At 39.0% G+C, this 27,419-nt stretch overlaps 1 protein-coding gene across 6 annotated transcripts in view; it reads left to right on the forward strand.

The window, feature by feature from the left end:
* Positions 1–3,807: 3,807 nt before the first annotated feature.
* The window catches only part of KNDC1 (kinase non-catalytic C-lobe domain containing 1), a 75,241-nt gene continuing 51,629 nt past the window's right edge, over positions 3,808–27,419 (forward strand). For all 6 annotated transcript variants that reach the window (XR_005556060.1, XM_039337459.1, XM_039337460.1 and 3 more), the window contains exons 1-3: positions 3,808–4,218; positions 13,195–13,393; positions 24,401–24,459. Coding sequence is in view for 5 of the 6 variants with exons in the window: in XM_039337459.1 (XP_039193393.1) it covers positions 3,820–4,218; positions 13,195–13,393; positions 24,401–24,459 (657 nt within the window). In the remaining variant the exon portion in view is untranslated. The remainder of the gene's footprint in view (positions 4,219–13,194; positions 13,394–24,400; positions 24,460–27,419) is intronic.

The following is a 27,419-nucleotide window of genomic DNA, read 5'->3' on the forward strand; positions in this document are numbered from 1 at the left end:
TATTTAACTTTGTTTGCATCAACAGTAGCAAGAATTGTAACTGTGTAATGAGGGGGAAATGGAAAAAATATGGGGAAGAAAGGAGGATCAGGCAAAAAAACATTAGATTGTGCAGTACTGAACAGATTTACATTGAAGAAGTTAATGTTAAATATGTGAACCTAGACAATATGTTGCTTACTAAGCACTAAAGATTGTAATTGTTAAAAATCAATAAAACATTTTAAAAAAAGAAATTTACCAGTTCTCTCATAGAAGAATGGATGATGACACTCATTTCTTCATACCCCTACTTTAACATCTTTCAGCCTGGGAATTTCAACCTCTAGAATTAGTCCTGCCTATTACAAGCCCCGCTGCCTCTTTGCTCTCTCGAAAGCAGCCCCTCCCTCTTGGGATTGCAGACTACATTCCACCATAGAGATGTGTTTTACAATCTGGAAATGAATCAAAAGCACCAGGCCAGACTGAAGCATTGGTATATAATTTAAAACACAGGAATCTTCCCACCCCATCATTTCCTCCACCCATAGGGGGGATTTTCGGAATCGGGTCTCTGAAAAAATCAGGGTTAACAAGAAATTATTCAGAGACCCCAGTGGCATCAATGGTAGTAGTGGCATTCAGAGGAAGTTTACTTGGTGTTTTGGTTGGAAATATTCCCTCATATTAAAAATAATGGATAGAAAGGTAATTGTATATCATAGTGAACGGAAATCCTTTTAAAATGGAGGTTGAACCCTTCTCTCCACAGTTCTTGTATGGAGGCATGTTTAACAGAGAAAATTCAGAGTGCAGCAATATATTATTTGCTTTTCTCTCAATTGTATTCTTACTGCTGTCTCGTACAAAAGGCAGTCATAGTAAAGCTATTTTTCCCCAGCTTACTTAAGGGTGCAACTGTTAAGTGGGGGACAACTAAAAACAGAAAGTAGTAAGATAGACCTTCATATAGTTCTCTCTGAAGTCTCTATCCAGCCGGCAGTAAGGAAAAGGGGGTGGGAGTGTAATGCCTGAGACTGTCGCTGGAAGAAGAGGGTGATTGGGTGGGGCTAGTGGGGAACCCCTTAAAACCTTGAATGGGAGAGCTTGGACCCCAAGTTCTGTCTAGAACGCCTGCAACCATTTTCTCTTAATAAAGGATGCTTGTTGGAAGAACTATTCCAAGAGTTCTGTCTTCTTAAGATGCAAAGTGGGGTGGGTCCTTACAACACTTATGTATCGTCAGGTGCCGGGTGGCGTGGCCCATTGGGTGGGTGTGACCAATTGGGTGGGCGTGGCCAATTCAGTGGGCATGGCTTCAGTGGTAATGGCAGACTGGGTGGGACTAAAAGTTCAATCAATCAATTCCAACTTTGCGATATCTTTTTTTTTCTCCAAGAATTTGAAATTGATTGATTGATTGAACCATTTTTTTGGGCACCCGGCAGCGGAGGCCTAAAGCGAAAAGATTTTATAAAACCCAGCTGAAGGCCTAGGACCGGGGTGATGGCGCACGTGCCCACAGAGAGGGCTCTGCGTACCACCTGTGGCACGCGTGCCATAAGTTCGCCACCACGGACTTAGGAGATATATCATTTGCTTTTGGAAACCATTAACTACATCTTCACGGTTGGTTGGATGATGTTATGCACTAGGGATGTCCAATTTTGGCAACTTTAGGATATGTGGACTTCAGCTCCCAGAATTCTCCAGCCAGTTCACAGATTTTAAAGTTGGACACCCCTGGTTTATACCCAAGCAGTAGCGTCCCTAGGATGTAGTCCGAAAAAGTCAAGATGAGAGCCGTGATAAGGCCATCAAAGCTCCAATTTGTGTGTGTGTGTGTGTGTGTGTGTGTGTGGGTGTGTGTGTGTGAATGCCATCTGTGTGAACTACCCCAGAAACCAATCAATGTGAGGACGGACAGATGGACAGCTTAGATGACAGTCCAAGGTTATCAGGCTAGTGAAAATCATTATGAAAGCATAATTCAGTTATCTTTCTGGCCATCAAGAGAACAGCCAATATTTATGAATTACAGAAAGTAGAAAGAAAAAGCCTAGATTTTATGTTCTGGAACACCAATCATTTTTGTGCATTTCGTTTCATTCTTATCTGCAATAAAAAAACAAGGTTATATCTGAGAGTTCATTTCCAAGGCAATTCCTGAACAAGAGTCTGGAGAACTGAGATTTACTGCCAAGCAGTAGTGTGAAACCTGACAATAATAGTATTGCTTTAAGTCCTTCCTCTGAGCAAGAATAAATAAAATAATTTATCTCACAAGTCCTTTTCTATTGCTTTTGTTCCTTTTGAGCAAACTGTATTCTTCCGTTGTTGTGTTATTTTGAGAATAATTCCACCCAGTTTTTATGTGTCTTTTTATACTAAAAGTTCAAGGTTGTATTATTTCCCATATTTTTGAGCATTCATGTATAGATTGGAGAAACCTGAAGAGACGTTGCTCACATATTCTGTTCCATGGGCTTTAACCTCACATAAATATGAGTTAAGATCATAGCTAAAGCCTGGGCTCCAAAATACAAATTATATACGCAAAGAATTGTGCTATAAGTGAAGGCTATTAAAAATCCTATGAATATTTGTCATTTTCTAAGTTCACATATTAGATATGTCTTGGATTACTCTGGTAGAATATTATATTGGAGCAGAAACAAGGCAGTAAACACAATATTTAAAGAGTAATAAGACTGAAAAACTGGATATTGTTTATTCTATAAATATTGTTACCCAATGCCAATTGTGATTTCAGCTGAATGTGTATAAATATGTTCAATGTTGACACATTTTAGTGTAGCATATGTTTGTAATGATCTAATCATATTGATTGTAGTGTAAAAGGGTTTGGTTTTTGTTTTTTTGGCAAAAGAAAAGTCTTGTTACGTGCATTTGTTGGCCTAGTTTCTTCTCCAGGAAATGTACCCTTCAAGTGCTTCAGTGGAACTCCATCCAAACCAAGAATGTTTAGGATCGCATTTTAATTTGACTTTATATATATTCCATTCTCCACTATCTAACTCACCCACTTTCTGCAGAAAATAATATAATCACTCTGGGATGGACTTCAAAAAAGGGCTATACAAGTTAACTTGGAGGTTGGGTTTGCAGGACACAGTGAATCATTAACAAGCCAACATTTCAGCTAGCACATTGGATAAATCCAAATCAAACAGGTAAGTATTTAGGGCCTTCCATGCTCTGAGAACCCCAACTTGCATATTCAAACTAACCACAAATAAAGACAAGGCAATCCTTGAAGCAATGTTTCACAACATGCACAAGGGAATTCTGGGAGTTGAAGTCCACATCTCTTAAAATTGTCTAGGCTGAGGAATAATGGCAAAGGGATGAAATGAGGGCTCCTTGGGTTTCTCTGAGCTTGCTTGTTTTCTTGCAGCCGTTTCATTACCCAAACTAGATAACATCATCAGTGCTTGTGTGATGGTTTAAAAGCCCATCAGTGCTAGCACTGATAACGTTACCTTGTTTGGGTAATGAAACGTCTGCAAGAAAACAAGCAAGCTCACGGAGCCCCAAGGACCCCCTCATATAACACCAAAAGTTCTCCAATCTCCGTGTTAAGTCTTAGTCAGGGCTACTTGAAGCTATCACGATTTGTAAGGCCCGCATCTGGTCGCCATTGACTTGAGTCACCAAGAAGGCCTCCGTAATTTATCGTAAAAAAAGGGGGGGGGAAGGCTTAGCGTTTCAGAGCCACCAACTCGGGCAATAACCAGCCAATGAGCAGCTGCAGCGCGGGGTTTCCTCGGAAACTTCTCTGCTTACAGAGGAGTTACTCTTAAAGCAGAGCCGGCAATGCCTCGCACTCTTTCGGCCACTGGCCCGGAACAAGGCGGAGCCTCCCTTCTTGGCCCGCGCCCGGCCGAGGGCGAGGCAGGTCTGTTGCCAGGGGCGCCGCCTCGCTCGGCAAACACATTTGTCGGACGGCGCCGGGAGGGGAAAGAGGGAGGCGCGGCGAGCAAGAGACGGACCCCAAATAGCTACAGAAGAACGTGGGGACGGGCGCCCTTGGTCAGAGGAGGAGGAGGTGGCGGCGGGTCCCGGAGAGCGTCCGGGCGTTGGAAGTTCGAGTCCTCTCGGGTCGCCTCTTGTCCGGGCGGGGCAAAAGAACCCTCGGCAGCAGCCGCAATGGATGATTTTGCGGAGGAAGAGTCCTGTGACTTCGATCTCCTGCCTGCGCTCTCAGAGGACGAGGTGAGCCTCTCCGGCGGCGGGAAAACAGCCCTTCCTGCTAACCGATTCTGGGGCTGGGGTGCCGCCGCCTCCATGGGACGGGCGGAGGGAACCGTACAGGTGGCGTCGATTTCCTTCCCAGGGCAGTGGCGTAGCCTGTCCTGTACCACCAAGTATGTTTGAAGCGCATCCCAAGAACGCCTTGCAAGGAGCTGCCGAGAGGGAGGGGCGTATAAACCCGCCAAGGAGTCTCTTTGAACAACACCCCTCCCAGATGTAACTTGGAAACAAGCGCTTAAAAGTGATCTCTTTGTAACCTAAATCAAGGGTTTCTCATCCTTGGCAACTTTCAGATGTGTGGACTTCAATTCCCAGAATTCTTGCTGCCTGGGGAATTCTGGGAGTAGAAGTCCACACTGGCTTAAGTCCATAAAAGATAGAGTTACAGGTAGTCCTTGACTTATGACCACAGCTGAGCCCCAAATTTATGTTGCTAAATGAGACATTTGTTGTGAATTTTGCCCCATTTTTATGACCTTTTGACATGGTTGTTAAATGAATTGTTGCAGTTAAGTTAGTTAAGTGAATCTGGTTTATCCATTGACTTTGCTACTTGGGAGATCATAAAAGGTGATCACATGATCCTGGGACATTGCAACTGTCATAAATATGAGACAGTTGCCAATAGTCTGAATTTTGATCAGTGCAGTGGTTGTGTGAAAAATGGTCGTAAATCACTTTATTCAGTGCTGTTGTATCTTTGAATAGTCACTAAATGAACGGTTGTAAGTTGAGGACTTACCTGTACTTGCATGAACCTGTCTCCTGTAGGACAGGGAAGTAAAAAGAGATTGTAAACCTACAGCCCGAATATGCATGATTCAGCTGTATTGCCTTTCTCATGCAATATCAGTAAAATGTTTTAAGAAGAGGGGTGACTGCTTTCAAACAAGGCTTTTTACTGTCTGGCTTTACTTTGGAATGCCTCTTATTAGAATCAATGACATGATCGGAGTGAAAAAAAGGAACAAGGCTGACTTTCATGGTCATGGGGCTGAATCTATTCATAATTCAGTGTTACTTTACCTTGTCAGTGTCCTCTCTGATCAATTACTAGTTGCCAAAGTCACTGGTTTGAATTCTGTGCTGTGTTGAATTCACTAGTACAGGTAGTCCTCAACTTATGATCACAATTGAGCCCAACATTTGTGTTGTTAAGTGAGAAATGTGTTAAATGAGTTTTGCCCCACTTTATGACTTTTCTTTCCACAGAATCACTGCAGTGGTTAAGTTAGTAACATGGTGCTTAAGTGAATCTGGCTTCCCCATTCATTTGGCTAGTCAGAAGTTTGCAAAAGGGGATCACATGGCCCCAGGACAATGCAACCATCAAGCATCTGAATGTAAATCATGTGACTATGGGGATGCTGTAATGGTCATAAGTGTGAAAAATGGTCATAAGTCACTTTTTGGGCGCTGTTGTAACTTTGAACAGTCACTGATCTGTTGTAAATCAAGGACTACCTGTATCTGGTTGAAGTAAGTATTTATCAAAAGTCGCTCCAAAATAAATAGACTGAAGTCAAATTAAGTATATGTTTCCAATTCATCCTAATATTAAGGGATGTTCTGCTAAAGAATGTGCCTGAGAAACTGAGTTTACAGTAACTTCAGTTCCATGGCAATATTTCTCTTAATGAAAGTCTCTTTAAAAGCATCATTAAATTCTTAACTGAGTGTGACGTGGTTGAAATAACAATATACAGGCAGTCCTCAACCAATCACCATAAGGGAGCCTGCCCATTATGGTTGCATTTTGTGACAGCCGTTAAGTGACACACCCATGTGAACATCACTTAGAGGTCCCCGTCCTGTTCTTCCTGAGGCAGTCATGGGACGGAGCACGGGGTGCCTCGGGAGCCTCCCCCATCCCTTGAGGCACTTTGTGCTCTGCTTCCCTTCCCTTGGGCCTGCTTTCCACCCACTGGGCCCCACACCCTTGTCATCTTGTGTTATCAATTGACCACTTACTTTTCAAAGATCTCTGGAGCTTGGGTTAGGGAAGTTCACTATTGGGTGGCATTTTTCCAGAAGTGGCTGCCATTTTCTGGATAGCTGCATTGGATTGGGGGACATGAGGTAAAGAGGAAGGTGAGGGGCACAGTGGAATGTGGGAAGCAGGCCCAAGACATGCAAAGACCGGTCAGAGGAGATGGGGAATGGATGGGGGGGGGGGTCCTGCTGCAGCATCCCTGCAGTCGGTCTTAAGGACAGATGAACATAGGAGACAGTGCAGTGGCTGTAACTTTGGAATTGGGTTTGTAAGTAGCTTTTGGGGTGGGGCGTCTGACATACCTTCAGACAGTCACCAGTTGTATGTTGTGAACTACCAGTAGTAGCTCCAGGTTTGCAGACAAATGCTTATGAGAATGGGAACATGTAGTAGCTATTTTGAGACTTTCATGTCATGCTTTCCCTGTAGAAATCTGGTTGGCCACTTTGAAAATGGAAGATTGAAGTTGGCCTTTAGTCCAAATGTAATACTTTGGACAGTGTTATATTACTTTTCCAAAGTGTTGCATTTTAACTTTATATTGCACCTTAAAAAGTACTTGGAGATGTACATGTTGTTTCCCACTTATTCCACTATTCATTTATTTATGGCCAGATGCCATAATGAATATATGCTATTTATTTTTATTTATCCCTGGTATTTCTATGCTGCTCTGCTTCAAAACAGAGAATAGAGGTAAAGATTACAGATATCAAAGAAGTTGCAAGTAATATAAATTATAATAGCACTAACCAACTGAAGTAGATCATTAAGGAAAATCTGACATCCTCCAAATGTTATTTCAGAGCCAGGTTTTCACTTTTCAGAAACTTGGTCAAAGAGGGATTTTTTATATATAGATATTTGTATTCAAGCTGTTCCACAGGAGGAATGCCGCCAAAGCTTCAAATAAATAAAAGCAAAACAAGAAGAAAATAAAAACATCAACATTTAAAAATAAGAACCAAGCACATATTAAATAGAACTGCTAACCTAACCAATGTAGAAAATTAAATCCATATATTCTGTACAGCAGCTGCTCTTGAACAGATTTTAGTAACCTTCCCAATAATTTCTGCAAAAAATATGTCAGGAGGGTGAGGTAGGGGAAGCATTTTCTTCATCTAGTTGGCCCAGATTAGGGAGTAATAATATTTTTATCCCACCTTTATTATTTGTTTATAAATAATTAAAGTAGTGAACATCCCTAATACTTCTTCCTTCTCCTATTTTCTCCACATCAGCAAACCTGTGAGGTGGATTGGACTGAGAGAGAGTGACATACCCAGCTAGCTTTCATGCCTAAAATGGGACTATAACTCACAGTCTCCTGATTTCTAGCCTGGTGTCTTAACCACTGGACCAAACTGGCTCTTTATTACATAATAAGAACTCTATTACATCAGAGCCAAGGTTAGTACATAGGACAATTGAAAGTGGAAAATTGACTCAATCAGCCTGTCTGAGGAGACCAAGATGGTCTTATAAACTTGTATTCTTATACACCTCTTCCAAAGTTACAGATGGCAAGAGTTAACTAATCAAAACATTTTCCTATGTGAAACACATGAAACAAATAGTTGGCTAAAATAAAAGATCTGTCATATAGGTCACCTTTACACTACTAGCTATAAATTTTCATTCCTCTGTAAATAGCATTTGAAACTCACTGTTTAATTTTGAAGTAACTTTTTCATATCTTGGTTTGAAAGGCCATCATAGCGTGTTGTTGTCATGGTCCATTGAGCCATCCCTGATTCCTTCTCTACAGAGAAGTCCCTGTAGATTTTTTTGGCCATGTTTAGGAAGTAGCTTGCCAGAAATTTTTTTTCTCAGGGCTGAAAGACTTAATTGACCCAGTTACCAACCTGGCTTTTAAACCAGCAGTTCCCAACCTTTTGGGCCCCAGGGACCGGTTCCGTGGAGAGAGGTTTTTTCCATGGACCAGAGAGTGCGTGGTTTTGTGTGCTGCCTGCATCCCACGGATGAGGCTTTACTTGTTTGTGTGGACTGGTTGTTGACATGCCACGACACGGTACTGGTCCACCGCCCGGGGGTTGGGGACCTCTGTTTTAAACCCAAGGTAGGACTAAAACTCCTGGTTTCCCCAGCTTCTAATTTTAAAACCTTTAATTACTACATCAAAGTTAAATTAGAACATGACTTTTTTTCCTGTGAGAAGCAAACAAATCAGCAAGAAATTAGTTGCAACAACTGTCACCCACATTGATCTTTAGGATGGATTTGACTGACGTTGGTGAGTCAGTACAATTGCTGAGGCGTGCTTTAATAGGACAAAATAGAGCAGGGGTCCCTAATTTTCTAGCTCATAAACCCCTTCGTGAAATTTCAGAAAGTTCATCAACAATCAAATATTTATTAGTTGAAAATAATTTAATAAATACTATTTTAATTGTAATAACAACAACAATAATAATAATGACTCAAAGCCATCAACAGCTGACCCTCCAACCCTGAGTAATACTGTCTCACCTCTAGTCATCTTATCTTCAAGACTAGAGACTCGTGTGAAGCTTTATAAAGACCCCAAAAGATTAATTGACCTCAGTTGTCCATTGATCACTTATCAATTGCTTATTGACCCCCCCACATTTAACTGATGATTATGGGTCATCAAGTCATTTTCATCTCCTAGTGATCACATAAACATTTACTAACACAGATAGACATTTAATAAATAACCTCCTTTTGACTCCCCCAGCCATTTATTGACCTCTTGGATAGTCCCATCAGCCCTTTGGAGTCATAAGGACCTCCTTGGGGAACCCTGAAATAGAACATTTAGCATATTGGGTTTGGATGTGGCTTTACCTAATCTTCCTAATTTCAAGATTACACATTGTTTCAAAAAAACCCATTACAATAGTATTAATTTCTTAGTTTATTTTATTTATTGAACAATTTTGTACCCCATCTTTCTATTCAGTTTGGATGGGGTGTAGAACTTTTTCCCTTGAATGTATCCAGGAGTAAAACTTTTCAGCTAATAAACTGCTGGAAAAGCTAAATAGTTCTTTGATGGCAACCTATACAATTAAAAATAAATTAGAATTGAACCTTTCCTTTTGAGTGAGAGGGCATCTTTTTCTGAGAACAGAAAAGCAGAGGAATTCTGGGGTGATTTTATTCTTCCGTTTGTGCTTAAAATGCTTTCCCATGAATATGGCCACCCTCATCTGGAGAGAATATTACTTTTTCATGGTCTGTACAGAATTTTTACACCTTTGTGCCTTTTCCATATGGTAAGACCATTTATATTTACAACAGTAGAATTGTAACCAGAGGAAAAGCATTTGCCATGGGGCTTAGCTATTTAGCACTGCATTATTCTTTTAGCAAGAGAGTATGTCTTCCATTCTTAAATAGGCTTGCCAGGAAATGTAGTACGGAAGCCAGAATGTTTTACAAGCACACTGTGGATTGAGCTAATTGTTCCATTCATTGGACTAATAAGAAGAATATGATTGCAGGTATTTAGGGAAACAGCGTGGGCTCTTTATTTGAACATTCCATTGGGACCGTAATATTATTATTTTTAAGTGTTTGTTTTATTTACAGTTAGAGGTAATTTTTTTTAAAAAATGTGTACAGAGCAAATAGAATAAATTAAGAGCACATGGAAGTGAGTAAAGTATGTACATAACTCTAGAGTATAATATTGAAATCCTAATAAGTGAAACGGTATTAACTGTTAAGCAATGAAAAACCAGGTCTACACATGAATATCCAATTACATTGATTTAGTGTTAAACAATCTACACATAGGAATCTTCTCAGCTAATGCTTAGCACCTGCTAGGAGTTAGATAAAAGTCAATGGAATTCAAGGAGGGGTTGAATTTAGTCCACTTGTGACTATGTAGGGATTCTAAGCTGATCCCTCTTTTAACTCTACCCCCAGATTTTTCCATTCCTTTGCCTTACATTAAGTGATTTCAAAAGACAAACATTCTGGTTCCAAAATGAGGGCTGGTCCAGTCTGGCATGAGTTTAAGCCTTAGAAGTTTTCTCCCCCCCCCCCCCCCCCGTCAGCTGTCCTCTTAAATCTTAATACATTTTGTTGTTTCAATACGGTACATTTTACACAATATTAATGGAAGATTATTAACATATTTAGATAGCTTAGAGCAGGCATGTCAAACTGCTGGCCCATGGGCCAGATGCATCATGCCAAAACTGCGCCCACCCCATTGCTGGCAATGGGGAAAAAAAGTCCCGATACATCGCGCGACATCATGTGACTCCCGAGTTTGATATGCCTGGCTTAGAGTATTGAAAATAAAGAAGATAAAAAAAAATTCTTTCACTGTTAATTACAATTTAAGATGACAATATTACATACATAAAATTATTTAACTTTTTCATCCAAAGTTGAATAGAACATTGAAAAAACCACCACTGCAAATTGCATCAAAGAGTTATATGAAAAAGGTTTTGATCTTAAACCAATTATTTAGTATTAAAATCTCATATATGACTTTATATACATACATACTTTATATACACATATACACAGAGACTCGTTAATAAAAAGAAAAATAGACAAATGAAGCAGATTTAACAAAAAATATCAAAAGAGTGGAAAGAAAAGAGGGAAAAAAAGGAAATGGGAATTTTTCTTTTTAAAAAAGGAGACCTGTTGGGTTTCTAAATTTCCCCTTTTTAGAAATCTGCCAGTTGGCCATATTTTGTATGCATTTAGCCCCTTTAGAAGCCAAACTGTAGATGATTACTTGTATATACTATATAACTTTTTTAGACATTTCTGTAAGTGAAGTTCTGTAGTTTCTGAGTAGATTTTTAATTATTTTGCCATAAAAGTTTAAACATTTTTTTCTGAGAACTGTGGTTATTTTTATTTAGTTACCTGTACAAGATTTTATCTAATAGCTGTTTCTTGGATTCAAGGTGATTTCTAATCATAGCAAAATGATATAAAGTGCAAGAAAAAAAGACATTAAAATGCAAAGGAAACTCAGCTAATCAAGGTAGCACTATCATTATTATCATCCAACTGCCCAGAGGAATAATAAGGTCTTAAGAGATTTTCTAAAGAATAGATGATTGGGGTAAGGTGTACTCAAGAGGTGAGGTGCTACAAGGTGTGAAAACAGCTTCTGAGAAGGGGCATCATGGGGCATTCTTGTAGAGTGGAGATCATCAGCATCTCTTCTCTAAAAGAATATGGAATGGGTTGGACTTTGCTGGAGGAATTCTTATAAATGGAATCTGTACTATGTAAAGGTTTATAGGTAATAACCATGATTCTGAATTGGACCTAGAATTAAACTACTAATCAGTGCAGTGCAGTGCAGCAATGTAACTGGGTTAATATACATCAGGGGTCTTCAAACTTGGTCCTTTTATGACTTGTGGACTTCAACTCCCAGAATTCCTCAGCCAGTCTGAGGAATTCTGGGAGTTGAAGTCCACAAGTCATAAAAGGGCCAAGTTTGAAGACCCCTGATATACATGATTCATCTATGTAATATTGATATCAACTTTGCTAAATCTTAACCTTTGATCCAATCAAAACCTTCAAGTTGTTACAGCCCCATGTAATAATGTATTGCAAGATGATGAGGCATGTGCCACTGTTATGAAGGCCTCTCAGACTAAAGAGGCCTGGAACTGAAATATCAGTTGAAGCTGGAGTCACACTCCCCCCTTGCCATGATCTCCTTCTACTATTCTAGTGGGAATCATGAGTTCAAGAGGACCCCCCCCCAGTCATGAACCCAATCTTTTTATGGGAGGGTGAGTCTATCTAGAGCCAAAATTGGATATAGAAAAGTCATGGCTCAAGCCTATAGAGTTCATGTCACAGAGGGCTCTGTCTATATCCATAGACCAGTGTTTCTCAACCTTGACAATTTTAAGGCATGTGGACTTCAACTCCCAGAATTCCACAGCCAGCATTGCTGGCTGTGGAATTCTGGGAGTTGAAGTCCACATGCCTTAAAATTGTCAAGGTTGAGAAACACTGCCATAGACTCTTCCTGAAAGAACTCAAAAGAATCCCAGATGATCTCACAAGACATTGTCTGAGTTAATCTTCCTAGACTCTGCCCAACTGGTATCCATGTATGAATGAATGTGAGTAATTCTATTACGTCACAGTGTTCCTGCAGTGGATCTTCGTCTTCATTCTTCCCCCAAAGGCAGAGTGTCATCTTAGACAGAGCCTCTAAATGCACATCTGAACATGCAGGAAACAGAGAGAAGTGTACATGTTTCTCTCCTCTTACCACCATGAAACATTGCCAAATATAGCGGGCAACCATATTCATTCATTTTGTTTTTCTTCATTATTGCTCCAAGCATCTCTTCTTTGGCTTCATGTCCTGCAGCTTCTGAATAACTAAAGAACCTGCTGGATTCTGCACAGAGCAGTTAAGTGAAGCAATATAAAATCAATAAAATGACATAGGAACTTAAAATAATTTTCTCCAGGGATTCCTTTAGTTTTCCATGGCAGATTATGTGTGTCTTTCCCCACTTGCCTGTCCAAAAATAATATTTACATTGGTAAGAAGATCTTAGAAGGGAAGAAAGAAGGAAAGGCATGATGTCAATTTTTAGTGTTGATCATGAGATCCTTGTTCTATGAACCTTCTGCTGTCTGATATTGTGATGCTTGATATCCAGAATCCACTCTTCTGGATAAGATGCACCTGGAAGTTTAGAGATGGTTGCAGCTGCAAACTAGAAAAATATTGAAAGAGAGGAAAGAAATCTAAAACAATAAAGCAGAATTAACTAAGCAGCTTTAGAACCGTTGGCCATGAAGGTATGACTTGAAATACAAGTACCTTTTAGATTTTTGTCTTAGAAAGCTTTGAACTTTTGGAAATGTGTTGGAGCCAGCTTCCGCAGGTTTGCTATCCTGAAGTGTGGAGTAATTCTGAATTTTTGTCTTGGCAGGAGAATGTGTCACTCGCTGATGTTCTATCGCTGCAAGACAGCTGTCTTACTGAGCAAGCTATCTGGGCTATTTGCCTGGAGTGTACTCTGTCTTTGAAGAATATTGTCCAGTCTGCAATCTTCCAGACACTTTGCATTACCCCTGATACTTTGGCTTTTAACACCAATGGCAATGTATGCTTCATGGAACAGATTAGTGGTAAGTATGTAGGCTGGTAGGCAATTTGTTGAAAAGTAAAAAAAATTCCCACTGAGAGAATGTAGTAAAACATTATATTCTCTCTGTCAGATTTCTACATGGATTTTAATTAGAGTGTGAACCATAATTTCTTAAATGCAACAATGAATGTCAGCTCACGTCAAGCTAAATTAGGTTATATCTACTAAATGTATGTTCATTTAGGTGTTGTAATAGAGTACTAGATTAAATTTAATGTGGTTCTAAATTTATTTCTTTGATCTAGACTGTATTTTCCAGAGGATTTTATGCAATAAATGCTACCATACTTTTGTATGAATGTTTTTAAATGTAAATAGAATCTGAGAGCCAAGAGAGGAAATATAGATAGAATATATAATGAACACTAAATATATAATCTAACTGGAGAAAAGCTGACGTTAACTAGCTCTAGTGGTAACATACATTATTTAATATTTAAAAAGCTCAAGCTAGCAAAAATAACTTCCCCCCTTCCTTTAGTGAAGATTTTATGTGTGTTCTGTGTATTTATTTTATTTATTCACTTAAAACTTTTATATAGCTGCCCCCTCTTAAAACAACTCTGGGTAGCTTGCAACTAATAAAGCACTATAAAAATAGCATAAAACAATACAAACTGTATAAAAACCAACAGCAATCAAACTAAAAGCAGAAAAGCCTGGTCCAACAGCCTCTGATGCACCCACATTCTCCTCCCATCCTGAGCTTGCCAGGTTTAAGGTCCAGATATTGTGATCTCTGGAAGGATAGAAGGATCTATTAATCTCAGGGAAGAGGGTGTTCCATAGGACAGGGACTGCACAAAAAAGGTATGCTTGAAAGTTTCCACTAGATGGCAATATTTATTTATTTATTTTATTTATGAGACTTATATATCGCTTTAAGTGCAAGCACTCTCTAAGCGGTGTACACCAGTAAGCAATGTATATATATATATATTTACATTGCCCCCAACAATCTGGGTCCTCATTTTACCTACCCCGGAAGGATGGAAGGCTGAGTCAACCTTGAGCCGGTGAGATTTGAACCGCTGACCTGCTGAACACAGTCAGCTAAAGTGGCCTGCAGTACTACACTCTAACTGCTGCGCCATCTCGGCTCCTTAAAGAAAGGAACCTGGAGATTTTTATTTTTTTTTACTTTTTTCTTGTTTTTTTTAATGCATGGCAGTAGTATTTTGGCTACCTAACATTGCTAGCCCTATTTGATTCACACTGGCCGGTATCCCAAGATGCACCATGGGGTGAGCTAGCTCTGTACCAGAAAGAAAGGTGAGCGGCTTTTCTGCTGCGTGATCTGGAGCCCTCTCCCTCCACCAAAGTCCCCTCGCAAATGGGTGTCACAACTGGAAAGGTCTAGTGCCAGCAGGATTCTAACCATCCGCAAGAAGTGCCAGCTTGTCTCCCCACCGAAGTGTACCTATTTACTTGTATATAACATGCTTTCAAACTGCTACCTGGGCATAAGCTGAGGTGAATGATGGGAGCTCACTCCACCATGCAGTGCTAGGACTTGAACTACTGGACCAAAGACCATCTGCGACGTCATTAAGCCACTGAGCCACTGTGCCTCCTAAGGGACCCATACTGTGGCCCCTCTCTCCATTCTGGTGCGATGGATAGATATTCTCTGGGAGAAGCTGTTCTGCAAATAACCTGGTCCCATACCCTGTAGAGCTTTAAAGGTAATAATCAGGAACTTGAATTGCACCTGGAAGAAAACTGGGAGCTAGTGCAGTTCATGCAACAGAGACAACAACAACAACAACAACAATAATTGGAGGTCATTGAGTCCAACCCGAGGTGGCACAGCAGTTAGAGTGCAGTTAGAATGCAGTACTGCAGGCCACTTTAGCTGACTGTGTTCCGCAGGTAAGCGGTTCAAATCTCACTGGCTCAAGGTTGACTCAGCCTTCCATCCTTCCGGGTTAGGTAAAATGAGGACCCAGATTGTTGGGGGCAATGTAAATATATATATACATTGCTTACTGGTGTACACCGCTTAGAGAGTGCTTGCACTTAAAGTGGTATATAAGTCTCATAAATAAATAAATAAATAAACCCCCTGCTCAGGCAGGAAACCCTACATCATTTTGGACAAATGGCTGACCAGTCTCTTCTTAAAAACTTCCAGTGTTGGAGCATTCACTGCTTCTGGAGGCAGGTTGTTCCATTGGTTAATTGTTCTAACTGTCAGGAAGTTTCTCCTTAGTTCTAGGTTGCTTCTCTCCTTGATCAGTTTCCATCCGTTGCTTCTTGTCTTGCCTTCAGACACCTTGGAGAATAGCTTGACTCCCTCTTCTAGGCTAGTGTGGCTAGAGTGGGTGCAGGCTACTGGGTGGGTGTGGATGGAGTGGGTGTGGCCTACTGAGTGGGCGTGTCCAGTTCTACATCATTTGCGTCAAGAGTGCCTGTGGGGGCCTGGGCAGGATTGGGACAGATCTGAGGGTCTCTAGCAGAAGGGGGTGGGACTGAGGCAAATGCCAAGACATGGTCCACCAGGGCAAGTGCCAAAATGGCGACCTCAAAATTGTACATTGGCTCCCGGCTGGCCAGAGCCAAGGTAGCGGGGGCTGTTCCCTCACTGTATCCAGGATGGCTTCGCGGGCCACATGAAACCACTTCATGGGCTACATCTGGCCCCCAGGCCTTGTGTTTGACATGTCTGTTCTAGAGTCTCAGTATCTTGTTTACATCGTGGTGACCAAAACTGGATGCAGTATTCCAAGTGTGGCCTTACCAAGGCATTGTAAAGTGGTATTAATACTTCACGTGATCTTGATTCTATCCCTCTGTTAATACAGGCCAGCACTGTGTTGGCCTTTTGGGCAGCTGCAGCACATGCTGGCTCATATTTAAGTGATTGTCCAGTAGGACTCCGAGATCCCTTTCACAGTTACTACTATTGAGCAAGGTACCCCCTATGGTTTTTCTTGCCTAAATGTAGAACCTTACTTTTTTCACCATTGAATTTCATTTTGTTAGATAGCACCCAGTGTTCAAGTCTGTCTAGATCCTCCTGTATCTTAAGCCTGTCTTCTGGAGTGTTGGCTATTCCTGCCAGCTTGGTGTCATCTGCAAATTTGATGAGTTGCCCATCTATCCCCTCATCCAAATCGTTGATGAAGATGTTGAAGAGCACTGGGCCTAGAACAGAGCCCTGGGGCAACCCACTACACACTTCCCTCCATGTAGATCCGGTTCCATTGAGGACCATACGCTGAGTATGACCGGTCAGCCAGCTACGAATCCATTTATTACCAATTGGCTAAGATAGCATAGCTATGCGACAAAATGTATTGTGGGAAATTAGAAATAAGCAAAAGTATAGTATACTGATGGAGTAATAAGCCAAAGAATGAATTGGAAGGTATGTTTGATGTTTCTGGTGCTTTGGGAGATTTATAAGTGAAGTTGTGGCTTGGTATGTAACAGTGGATGGCAATGTGGATGATATCCATGAGTAGGGACCAATGTTCTTGTAGCTTTGCCTGCTGAAATGTGGCTCTCTAGAAGCCAAGCTTCAAGCTTCTGTAAGCACCAAGTTCTATAGCTCTGGAGGAATCCACCTTTGTTCCAATCTCACTTTCCTTACTAAAGGAAGATTGTGAAGAGAACAAAACCAGGTCATCAGGAACCATGAGTATCTTCAGGAACCATGAGTATCTTCTGTCAGTAATAACACACCTGAAAAAGGGGTGAGACTTGTATCACAATGCTTGGTACTACTTTCCTCATTCTGTCTCCCCCTTTGTCCCACCACAGGTGCTATTTTTAACACAAAAGGGAACCCTCACCTGAATCTGCTTTCCTAGGGTCTTATTTTTTATGGTGGGAAGAATCAGATAGCAATAAAATCTTAAGAAGTAAAGTTTCAGGATACCCGCTTCACTCCATCCTTATTCTTGGTTCTTTTCAGTGAAAGTGCGAGTAAATCACCATGCTAAATGATCCACATAATTATGGGAAGATTAGTGGGTCGGTGTGGTTTGTAAATTTGTAAAATTCTGCAAATTTTATTATAAAAAAAAGCAATTTTTATATCCAGCTATCTGTACTTAAAAGGAAATGTTCTCTTTGTATTGGGAAAACAGAATGCTGACAGATCAGATCTCTGAAAACTACAAGGAGCCATCTGGTACGAATCTAGGAAATATTTCCTTTTTTGTTTTGAACTATAAAGAGATATTCCCAAGAGATGTCCTTATTTAAGAGATTGGAAACAGTAGGAAAAAAAATACTAAAGATAGATTTGGAAGTTTGCTAATCTTAAATTTGTTGAGAGGATTTGTAGTATTGAGGTGTTTATTATTTAGCAGAATATTTCAGAAAGAACACTATATCACAGTGGAATGTTAGCTCCAGAAAAATAGGATCAAGGACTAGGCTCTGATGAGATATTGAAGTAAACAGATCAAGGGGTAAAACTGAGGAGAAATAACCGCACATGAAGGTTGTCAATAGGTACCCCATATTTCATGTTTAGTTGAGCAGACATAGAAATACCAAGGAGCAAATAATATAGGCCAAGGGTCCTGAACTCTTGGTCCACAGCTTGATAACAGGCTGTGGCCTGTTGGGAACCAGGCCACGCAAGCAGCAGGCGAGCAGAAAAGTGCGCAAAACTCCATTTGTGCAAGCAGCCGGCATGTGTGCCCTCCATTAGTGCAAATGGAGTTGTGTGCATGCATCCACCACTTGTGTGGAACCAGCCCCACTCCCCACTGCCACTGACCAGTCCACAGGGTCGGAAAGGTTGGGGACTGCTGGTTATAGGCAATTGGCAAGCAAGACCTCCCAGAAAATATTGAAAAGAGCAACAGGGAAAAAAAATAGAGACATTCTTAAGGTTCTGATAGAACAGGGGTTCCCAACCGGGGATGCTTGCACCCCCTGGGGGTGCGAGACGATATTCCAGGGGGTGCAAAAACTTGGGTTTTCAAAATTATAGTGTATATGCATAATTCCTTGCCATTATTTCGAGCTTTTGTAAGGGGTGCGAGAATATATCAGAAGCGTTCTAGGGGTGCGGGGTATAGAGAAGGTTGGGAGTCGCTGTGATAGAAGAAGGATCTTGTAATTTCCCTAGGATCCAGAGAAAACTTGAGATTAAAACAAAGTGGAAAACTGCAGGTATATATTATTTTCCCCTTAATTATTTCCATCATATTTTTTAGAAGATATTAAATTGCTCAAGCTCCCTATGTGAACCAAGATAAATGGAACAGATAATTTTGTGTATGTACGGATTTCTGTCATGCCAGCCTGACAAATTTTATCATGTTTCACGTTAACTTTTAAATTCCTATTTTAGCAATGCAATTATATTACTTCCGGTAGATTACAATGCAATATATAGTGGTATCTCTTTAAATACCTCCTCTAACTTTATTGGAAAGCCATTTAGCACTGATATGGCTAGAGTAACTTTGTCTACTCTATGGCTCTATACTACTGACAAGGTATGTCTGTCGTTGGGCCTTAATTTAAATCAGGGCTGTCCAACTCCGGCAATGTTAAAATTTGTGGACTTCAACTGACAGAATTGAGGAATTCTGGGAATTGGAGAATTCGGGAGTTGAAGTTCACAGGTCTTAAAGTTGCCAAGGTTGGATACCCCTGACTTAAACTATAATGAACTTACATCCTCATTGCCTTTTCTCCAACTCCATTGCTTTGCATATTTGCAAAGCCAGTTTGGCTTCCATTGCAGGTTAGTTACATTGTAAAATGTTGGGTGAAGTCTTAAATGATGTTGAATTTAACAGTGTATAGATCTTATAATCTCTCCTGTCCCATTACTGTTTCTATGAACTATAGTTAAGATCAGCCATAATTTGTACTTCAAATAACATAGTAAATTGTGATTAATAATCAAATGTAGATTTAACAATTGTTTTCAAACTCTTCTTGCAGTAGTGATAGGAGTATACAGCCAGTATAGGAGAACAGGCTAATCCATTGTCATAGTCCTGATTACCTAAAAATAGTTGTCCTATATATTACTAATCATCAGTGCAATTAGACTTTTTTTTTTTTGCCTTAGTATGATATACAACCCAGATTGGCTTGCTCAATAAGCTAAGAGATGCTGGCTTAATGTTATGTTTGAGTTTAGCAGTTTATATTTGTTGGTTTCCTGGTGATTCTTGGCATTTTTGAAAACAATATTTTGAAGATTTGTAATGACTGTGGATACATATTTTGATATCTTTTGAACAGCCACTTTACCCTATGTTTTAAGCCACAAATAATTGAAAATAAATCAAGTTTACCCTTATAAGGATTGAGTGATTGATTGTGTGTCATTAAGTCAGTGTCAACTCTTGGCAACCACATAGATAGAATCTGTCTGTCCCTGATCTTTTTCATCTTCCAGGAGCCCATCCATTGCTGCTATAATCAAGCCCATTCATCTTTTTGTTAGTTATCCGCTTTTTCTCCTTCCTTCCAATTTTCCCAGCATTATGGACTTCTCCAGAGAACTAATGGCAGAAGTCTTCACATAAGGTATCTGAATAGGATAATTTGAGCCTGCTCATTTGGATTGATTTGTTTGATGATCCATTTGTTTGTTTTCTTGGCTATCCATGGTGTTCTTAGGAGTCTTTCCCCAAACTAGCATTCAAAATTCTCTCTTTCTATTCTATTACTTCAGTGCACCTTTTGCTTCTATATGTAACGGAGAAACCATTTCCTGCATGATTCCAGTAGACACATCCCACCATCTGAATATCTATCCCAAAACTTTCATTGTTGTCCTGTTAAGTGCTGGTTTGTGGCATATTTCTTGACTGCTGATTTCTTTGCCATTAATACTTGACTCTAAGAGGCAAATGTTATCCATCTTCACTGCCTTTTCTGAGGCTGGTTGCTGAATCTGTTATCATTAATTGAGTTTTCTTTACATTTAATCTGCCCCCTTTTTTCACTGTATTCCTCGGTTTTTATTCCTAGGGTTTGCAGATAATTTGCATTTCAGCTGTCAGAGCAATGTCATCAGCATAACACAAATTATTACTATTAATAATAATAAGTTGGAAGGGAGCTTGGAGGTTATCTAATCCAACCCCCTGCTCAGGCAGGAAACCCCATACCTGTGGTGGCGAACCTATGGCACGGGTGCCACAGAGGGCACGCAGAGCTCTCTCTGTGGGCACATGCGCCCCAGTCCTAGGCCTTCAGATGGGTTTTATAAAACCTTTTTGCTTTAGTCCTCCATCACCATGTGGAAAACAAAAAGGTTCAATCAATCAATCAATTTCAGCTTCTCGCAGGAAAAAAAAAGATCTTGCAAAGTTGGAATTGATTGACTGAACTTTTTAGTCCCACCAAGTCTGCTGTTACCACCACAGCCATACCCACCCAATGGGCCACACTCAGCCAATGGGCTACGCCCACCCGGCACCCGATGATACATAAGTGAGTTTTGGGTTTCAGTTTGGGCACTCGGTGTCTAAAAGGTTCACCATCACTGCCCTATACCATTTCAGAGAAATAACTGTCCAGTCTCTTCTTAAAAACTTCCAGTGTTGGAGCATTCACCACTTCTGGAGGCAGGTTGTTCCACTGGTTAATTGTTCTTTCTCCGATTTTAAAACCATGCTAATTTTACAGTTAATATGGTGTTCTAGTTCATTCTAAAATCATTTAAATCAATAGACTGGCATACAAATACACAACTGAACAACCATGTTGGGAACATTCATAATTCTGAAGCTCTGCCTTTGGATTTCCATTTTATTAAGAAGTGGCCTCATGTTGCAGCTTGGAAGATTTAGTGTTTTTAAAGCCTCACTTGATTCATGAAAAAAATGAATGTGCAAAGACATGAATAATTTTTCATGAATATCTTATGTTGGAGTTCCTTCAACAGTTCCTCTATTCAGATAGCTTCTTGTTTACTTGTCCTCATTAATGCTGGTGTTTGTTCAGTCAGGAGTATGCTGATTAACTTCAGAAGGATATGCATAATTTTTTTCTACGATGTTACATGGGGCCTATGCTGATATTAACATCTTATTAATAAGATCAGGCAGAACATTCTATGTGAACTAGACCTTTTTCCCCCGGTGTCTAACGAATGATATTGCATTACCTCCTGTAGGTTGATGGATCATTAGAAGAACATGTGATTTCAAAATCCAAGCCAAGCTGACAATCTCATGAACAGCCACTTAATGGAAACTCTTTTTTCATACATCCATGATTTGTCAAAAAATTGAAAATACTTACTGTATCATTAAAGAATTGATGCCAACAGATTGTGTAAATATTTTTTGAAGACTACATTCTAATATCAGTATAATCATTTATTGAGATATTCCTTAAAGTTGTATGAGAAACTAATTAAAGATCACTTTATGCTGATGAAGCTCACGTACTTATTCCTGTCAATTCACTTGACATATTTTCTAATCAAATGGTTGGCTGATCACCTTCAGAGGAATCTATAGTTTTCTAGTTTATTGTTTATCTGGTGTAGGTTCAGCTTCTATAATTTATTTTATTCTTATTTCCATCACCCGACTCTACTTATAATCAAGGTTTTCATGTAATGTGGCATTACAATGTATCTGTGTATAGCAGGGGTCTTCAAACTTGTGGACTTCAACTCCCAGAATTGGCTGGCTGAGGAATTCTGGGAGTTGAAGTCCACAAATCATAAAAGAGCCAAGTTTGAAGACCCCTGCTGTATAGTATTATAGTACGTATTATTAAGTGTGTGTCACATTTTTCTAGAAAAATCTTCTGCTGTTTTTCTGATCAGAAAGCTAGGGAACACTATTTTTCTGAAGGTTTTTTCTGCTGGTGCACAAAAAGGCAAAGGTAAATGGATCTGGGTGTGGTGGGGCAGGAAGAGGGCCCCGACCTGTGACAGGTTTCTGCACACCAATGGGCCCTGTAGCTGTTTGAGGTCTGACAGATTTATGTGTGATGATGGGTACCAGGCTTCCCCTACCTCCTGAGGCACTCCATGATTACTTAACAACTGCAGCTGAGAGAGCTGGAATTGCAGTCATTGAGCACATAGGCATATCACTTAACAACCAGTGTGCTCAATAAGTAAGATTCTGATCCCAAATGTGGTGATAAGTCAAGTACTATTTGTATCTGTTGGACTGTGTTGAGCTTTAGGGATTAATGACCATGACAGTAGACTTCATGAGGTTCCACCAGCAACTGTAACTGGCATCTTCAGAGGCAAGGTAGTCTGCAAACAGGGACTGATTCGGTGTCTGCCTTTATAGCTAGGTGAACTGACTTCTGACTGGTTTTTAGTTAAGCTGCCTTCCTATTGGTTCCGGTTGGAGAGGGCTAGTCTCTGATTGGTTAGGGTTAGGACTTATGCTTGATCCTGATTGGTTGTTTTGGTGGTATTGGTTCCTGATTGGATCCTTGCACAATTTGCTCATTTTGGGAAGCTGATTTCTGGTTGGTCCTGCTTTGAGGCAAGATCTTGGTGTGGTGCAGGACAGGTAACCAGAATTATGAAATTTCCCCTAATTTTTCCATTTATCCTTTTGTGAACTTTGTATTTCAAGATTTATGTAGTTGTTTAAGTAACTCTTAGGGATATTTGAGGATAACAGAGAATGCTGGAATGTCATGCTGTTACTTTCTTAAATCTGAACACATTTATTTTTGCAGAGTGAAATTAGAACTCTGGAAGATTCTTTTTGTCCCTCTCTCAACTTTATGGATCTTACTGTCTTCTAGAAACTGATGCATTATAAATGTTAAGGATATGAAGTTAAATTTAAACAAAATCCTCAGTGTTCTTCTGAAATATATTAATATACTAGCTGTTCCCGGCCACGCGTTGCTGTGGCTCAGCCTGGTTAAATGGAAAAGAAAGAAAAGAGAAAGCGCACGTTTGTAATATGTTTAATTTCACAATGCTTGTGGGTATATAATATTTTTTGTTGTTCCATTGTCTGTGCAGATATAGAGATTGACTGAAATGTAGCTTGTGTTGCTTTTACGTCCAACAGATGATGCTGTTTTTCAAAAAAGCATGTTTTCACCTGTCACAGGTGTGACATCTATATAATATAGATATATAAAAAACCCCGTGTATTCGAATGCAATGTTGTGTCAAAATTTCAAAGCAATAGGTGAAGAACTTTCGGAGATTTAAGATTTTGAACAAACAAACATTTACATTTTTATTTATATAGATGATTGACAGTATTTGTTAAACAACAGAACAGCCTCAGAGATCTTCAACAAGGTTATTCTGTGTTTTTTAACCCACGCACACAAACAAACACACACACAGAGACATTTAATAATAATATCAGCATTACTGAGGCTGCTAGATCTCGTAAGTGCATTAACAGTACATTTTTATGTTTCATTTCACTCTAATGTAATTGTTGAAATGACAAGGGAACACATTTTGTGGGAAATGTTCTGATAGAATTGTCTCTCTTACTAATGAGGCAATGGCTTCAATTGTGATGCGTAAAAGCATGAACTGAGCAGATTTGAGAGACTATGAATAGTCTCTTCATTGTACTTGAATATTTAAAACAAAATAATTGAGACATTTTATATGCAAATACATTCTTTGATCAACATATTGACAGCAAACTCTTTTTCTAGTGCTCCATTTTAAATTTGATGTCAGGAATATTTATTCTCAAACTATATAATGTATTATATAGAAAATGTAGATTTCATGTTGAAAAACTTCGCTCACTAATGTAGATATTTTTAATATGAAATTGGATTCAACGTATTTTTAAATGATTTGGAGCATTGTATTTATCACATACATTTATATGTTCTGCAAAATTATAAAGATTCCAGGTGATTTAGAAGAGCAGAATATATTACAAAGAGGAAAATCAGAATACTCCTCACTCTGAATAAAAACCAACATCTTTAAATTTAAGCCAAAATATTACCATGTATTGATTAAAATGATTTTTGATCTGTCTTGAATTGATTTTAATACTTTAATATGAAATTCTATTTAAAGATGATCCAGAAGGTGCTTTTGTTCCACCAGAGATTGATGAAACTGGTAACACATTTGAGGTAAGTAATAAACTCTTACCTCTTTAATTATAAAGAAATGTTTTTAAAATGTTGAATGCTTGGCATGGTTCCTAAATATGAATATCCATGTGGTTTCTCTCTAGAATTTAGTCAGAATTTATTATATATATCTTCTGTTGCCATTTTTATTTGTGGACAATGATTTTTAAGTAATTACTTCATAATGACATAATGGAAGAAAATATTTGATAAATGTATTCATTTATAGGAAACATACTTTCATGTTTTGCGTGTTTCATTGTATGTTCATGGGCTAACTATAAACTTTTGTAGCAAGATATAACATTATTTGGTATTGCCTGTAAAAATAATGTTGAAATATTTTATTATCTGTATAATTAACACATGAATCTTCCTAGTCTGGTGATTCTTAAATGTTATTTAGGATTGGAATGAATTATTTATGCCAACTAATTCATTAGCTCCCAAGATCAGGTATCCAAAGGCCTCATCAGTGTTGATTTTCTATTGAAAATTCTATTATTTAATATTTTTTGCTTCTGTTATATAACATACCTGAAACTGAGCATGTGTGGGAATCAGAAGAAGAGAATATGGGTAACTCAGGGTTGAACTGTGGAGTCCTTCATGCTCTCTGACTAGGCTGTTTGCTTGCCAGTGTTTCACTATCCAGCTAGGTACATTATCAATTTGATGACTGATGATATTGCTTAGTTAGGTAATGAAATATTGGTAAGCAACCAACAGAGTTCAGAGAGCACCAAGGATTCCCTTTGTGTAGGAATGTTAAGATGAATTCTCTCTTAGATTGGGTCTTGCTAGAATGTGACATCTCGGCAGGTGTGATACCGTATTTGTCCTACCTTGCTTAGGCTTGTAAACCCAGCTAATATATGGAAGAGAAGTTGCTAAGGAGTTCCAAGATTGTGGCTTAGACTGGGAAGTCTAAAAAACATACTGGAAGAATGTAATTAAAAACCACTTCCATACTTCTGCCAACAAAAATACACAAACAACCCTTAACATTATTAGGAATTAAGGAAAGTTGAAGAGGACTGTTAGTTAGAAATTATATGCATTGATGTATTTCTAATTATTAGTAATTGTTTCTGAAATCTTTGCTGGTAGGACTGTACAGGTCTTTAGGGGATACTTTATTATCGTATAAGATCAAGTAAAATCAAAGCAATGCAGCTTTCTCAAATCTGTTCAGTAATGTCTTAAAGCATTTTTAATTGTTAATTTACTTCAATATTAACTTTAGTCTACTTTTAAACTTTTTGTATTTTTTTTTAATTACTGCAAGCTTACTTGAGAACTCAGTTGAGCAGAACGGTGAGCTAAAGATCAAGAGTACTTATGTCTTAAAAATTCTACTCAGTATATAGCATTTTAAAATAAATTCATTACATTATAAAATGTATTTTGTCTTGTGAAAATGGTCACAGGTGGCATAAGAATACCATTACAAAATTGTAAATGTCAGAATGATTTTTTTTCAGCTTGCCCTGAATTATTTGTTTTATTTCTGACCAACCAAGATTCTGAAAACTAGAGTTACTTCTGATAATATATTTTTCTGCATGGTGTCAAATGAAATATCTATAGACATCATCAGGACAACTTCTGAGGAAGATTGCATTGGTCAGACTGAACATATATTGAACCCGAAGTAGGTTAATACAGCAACCTTATATCTGACCTGGTGACAAATTGGCAGCCAGTAAAATTCTTAGGATAACATTATATTGCAGTGGCAGTAACTTGCTCAATGTTGCATTAGCTTAGCTTTCCATCATATTGACAGCCCCACAAAGAATACATTACGGTAATTAAAAACTGAAATTATTAGGGCATGCATCCATTGCCTGAAATGTCCCCTGTCTAGGAGGAGACATAATTGTTTTATCAACTGAAGGACTTTGTCAATTAGGCTTTTAGTGACTCTACTAGATCCATGAATATATCTAAGTGATGTATCAATTCCTATGAGAATGCAGATCTGCAAGTGTTTTCTACATGTGGAAACAACCCATCTATAGACTGTTATATAGATTCAGCATCAGCTGATCAGCATCAGATCAGTTTCCATCCCACTGGCCGTTGTATTTAAACATTGACCTAGAACCAGAACAGCCTCTCCTGAGTTAGATATAATAGTGTAATAGAACATGATGCCATATTCTTAATCTGTTGATGACCACTTTTGCACAATCTCATAGATCAGAGGTTCTCAAACTTTACAATGAAGATAGTCCTTGACATGTAACTGTAATGGAGTGTAATGGCCATATATCACTTACTTATATAAATTTACAGAAGATAATATTGAGAAGAAATGGTCTTTCAGGTGCAAGAAATCGGGATCCAAGGCTGTTCAAATGAGTACAGTTTTATTCTCTATAAAAATATGAACTATTAATGGTCAAGGAAAATTAGCGGTAGATAAAAGAGTTAATGGAACTGAAGGAGGCTGGATCTCTTGTGGATGCGAAGTGAGTCAAGACGCATTTCATCCCTCAGCCTGGTTATCTCCTATGTGGCTATTTTGATGGGGTAAGAATTCTGTAAAAAAGAAAATGCAGTTCTGTTTAATCACACAATCCAACACAACTGACTTTTTCAGCAAGTATCATAGCTACCTATCTTTTATTTCTGCCTTCTGTGCCTGACCCATCTAATACTTTATCTCTTTGCACTGTACTTTTTAAATGGTACAGCAAATTTTTATTTAACCATTACATTCTACCCCACATTCCATCATGTTCTCTGCTTTCCAGGATGCCTATTTTCATAATTCCATTACACTCGCAAGAAATATATTTATTTGTTTGTATCCTGCCTTTATTTTTACAAATACTGTAACTGAAAGTGGCAAATGTATACAACACGACTTCCTCCTATTTTCTCCACAACAGCAACCCTGTGAAGTGGGTTGGGCTGAGAGAGAGTAACTGGTTCAAAGTCACCCAGCTGAC

This window comes from Crotalus tigris, unplaced genomic scaffold (assembly GCF_016545835.1).
Source record: "Crotalus tigris isolate CLP2741 ecotype Arizona unplaced genomic scaffold, ASM1654583v1 scf7180000017678.2327064, whole genome shotgun sequence".
Lineage (NCBI taxonomy): Eukaryota > Metazoa > Chordata > Lepidosauria > Squamata > Viperidae > Crotalus > Crotalus tigris.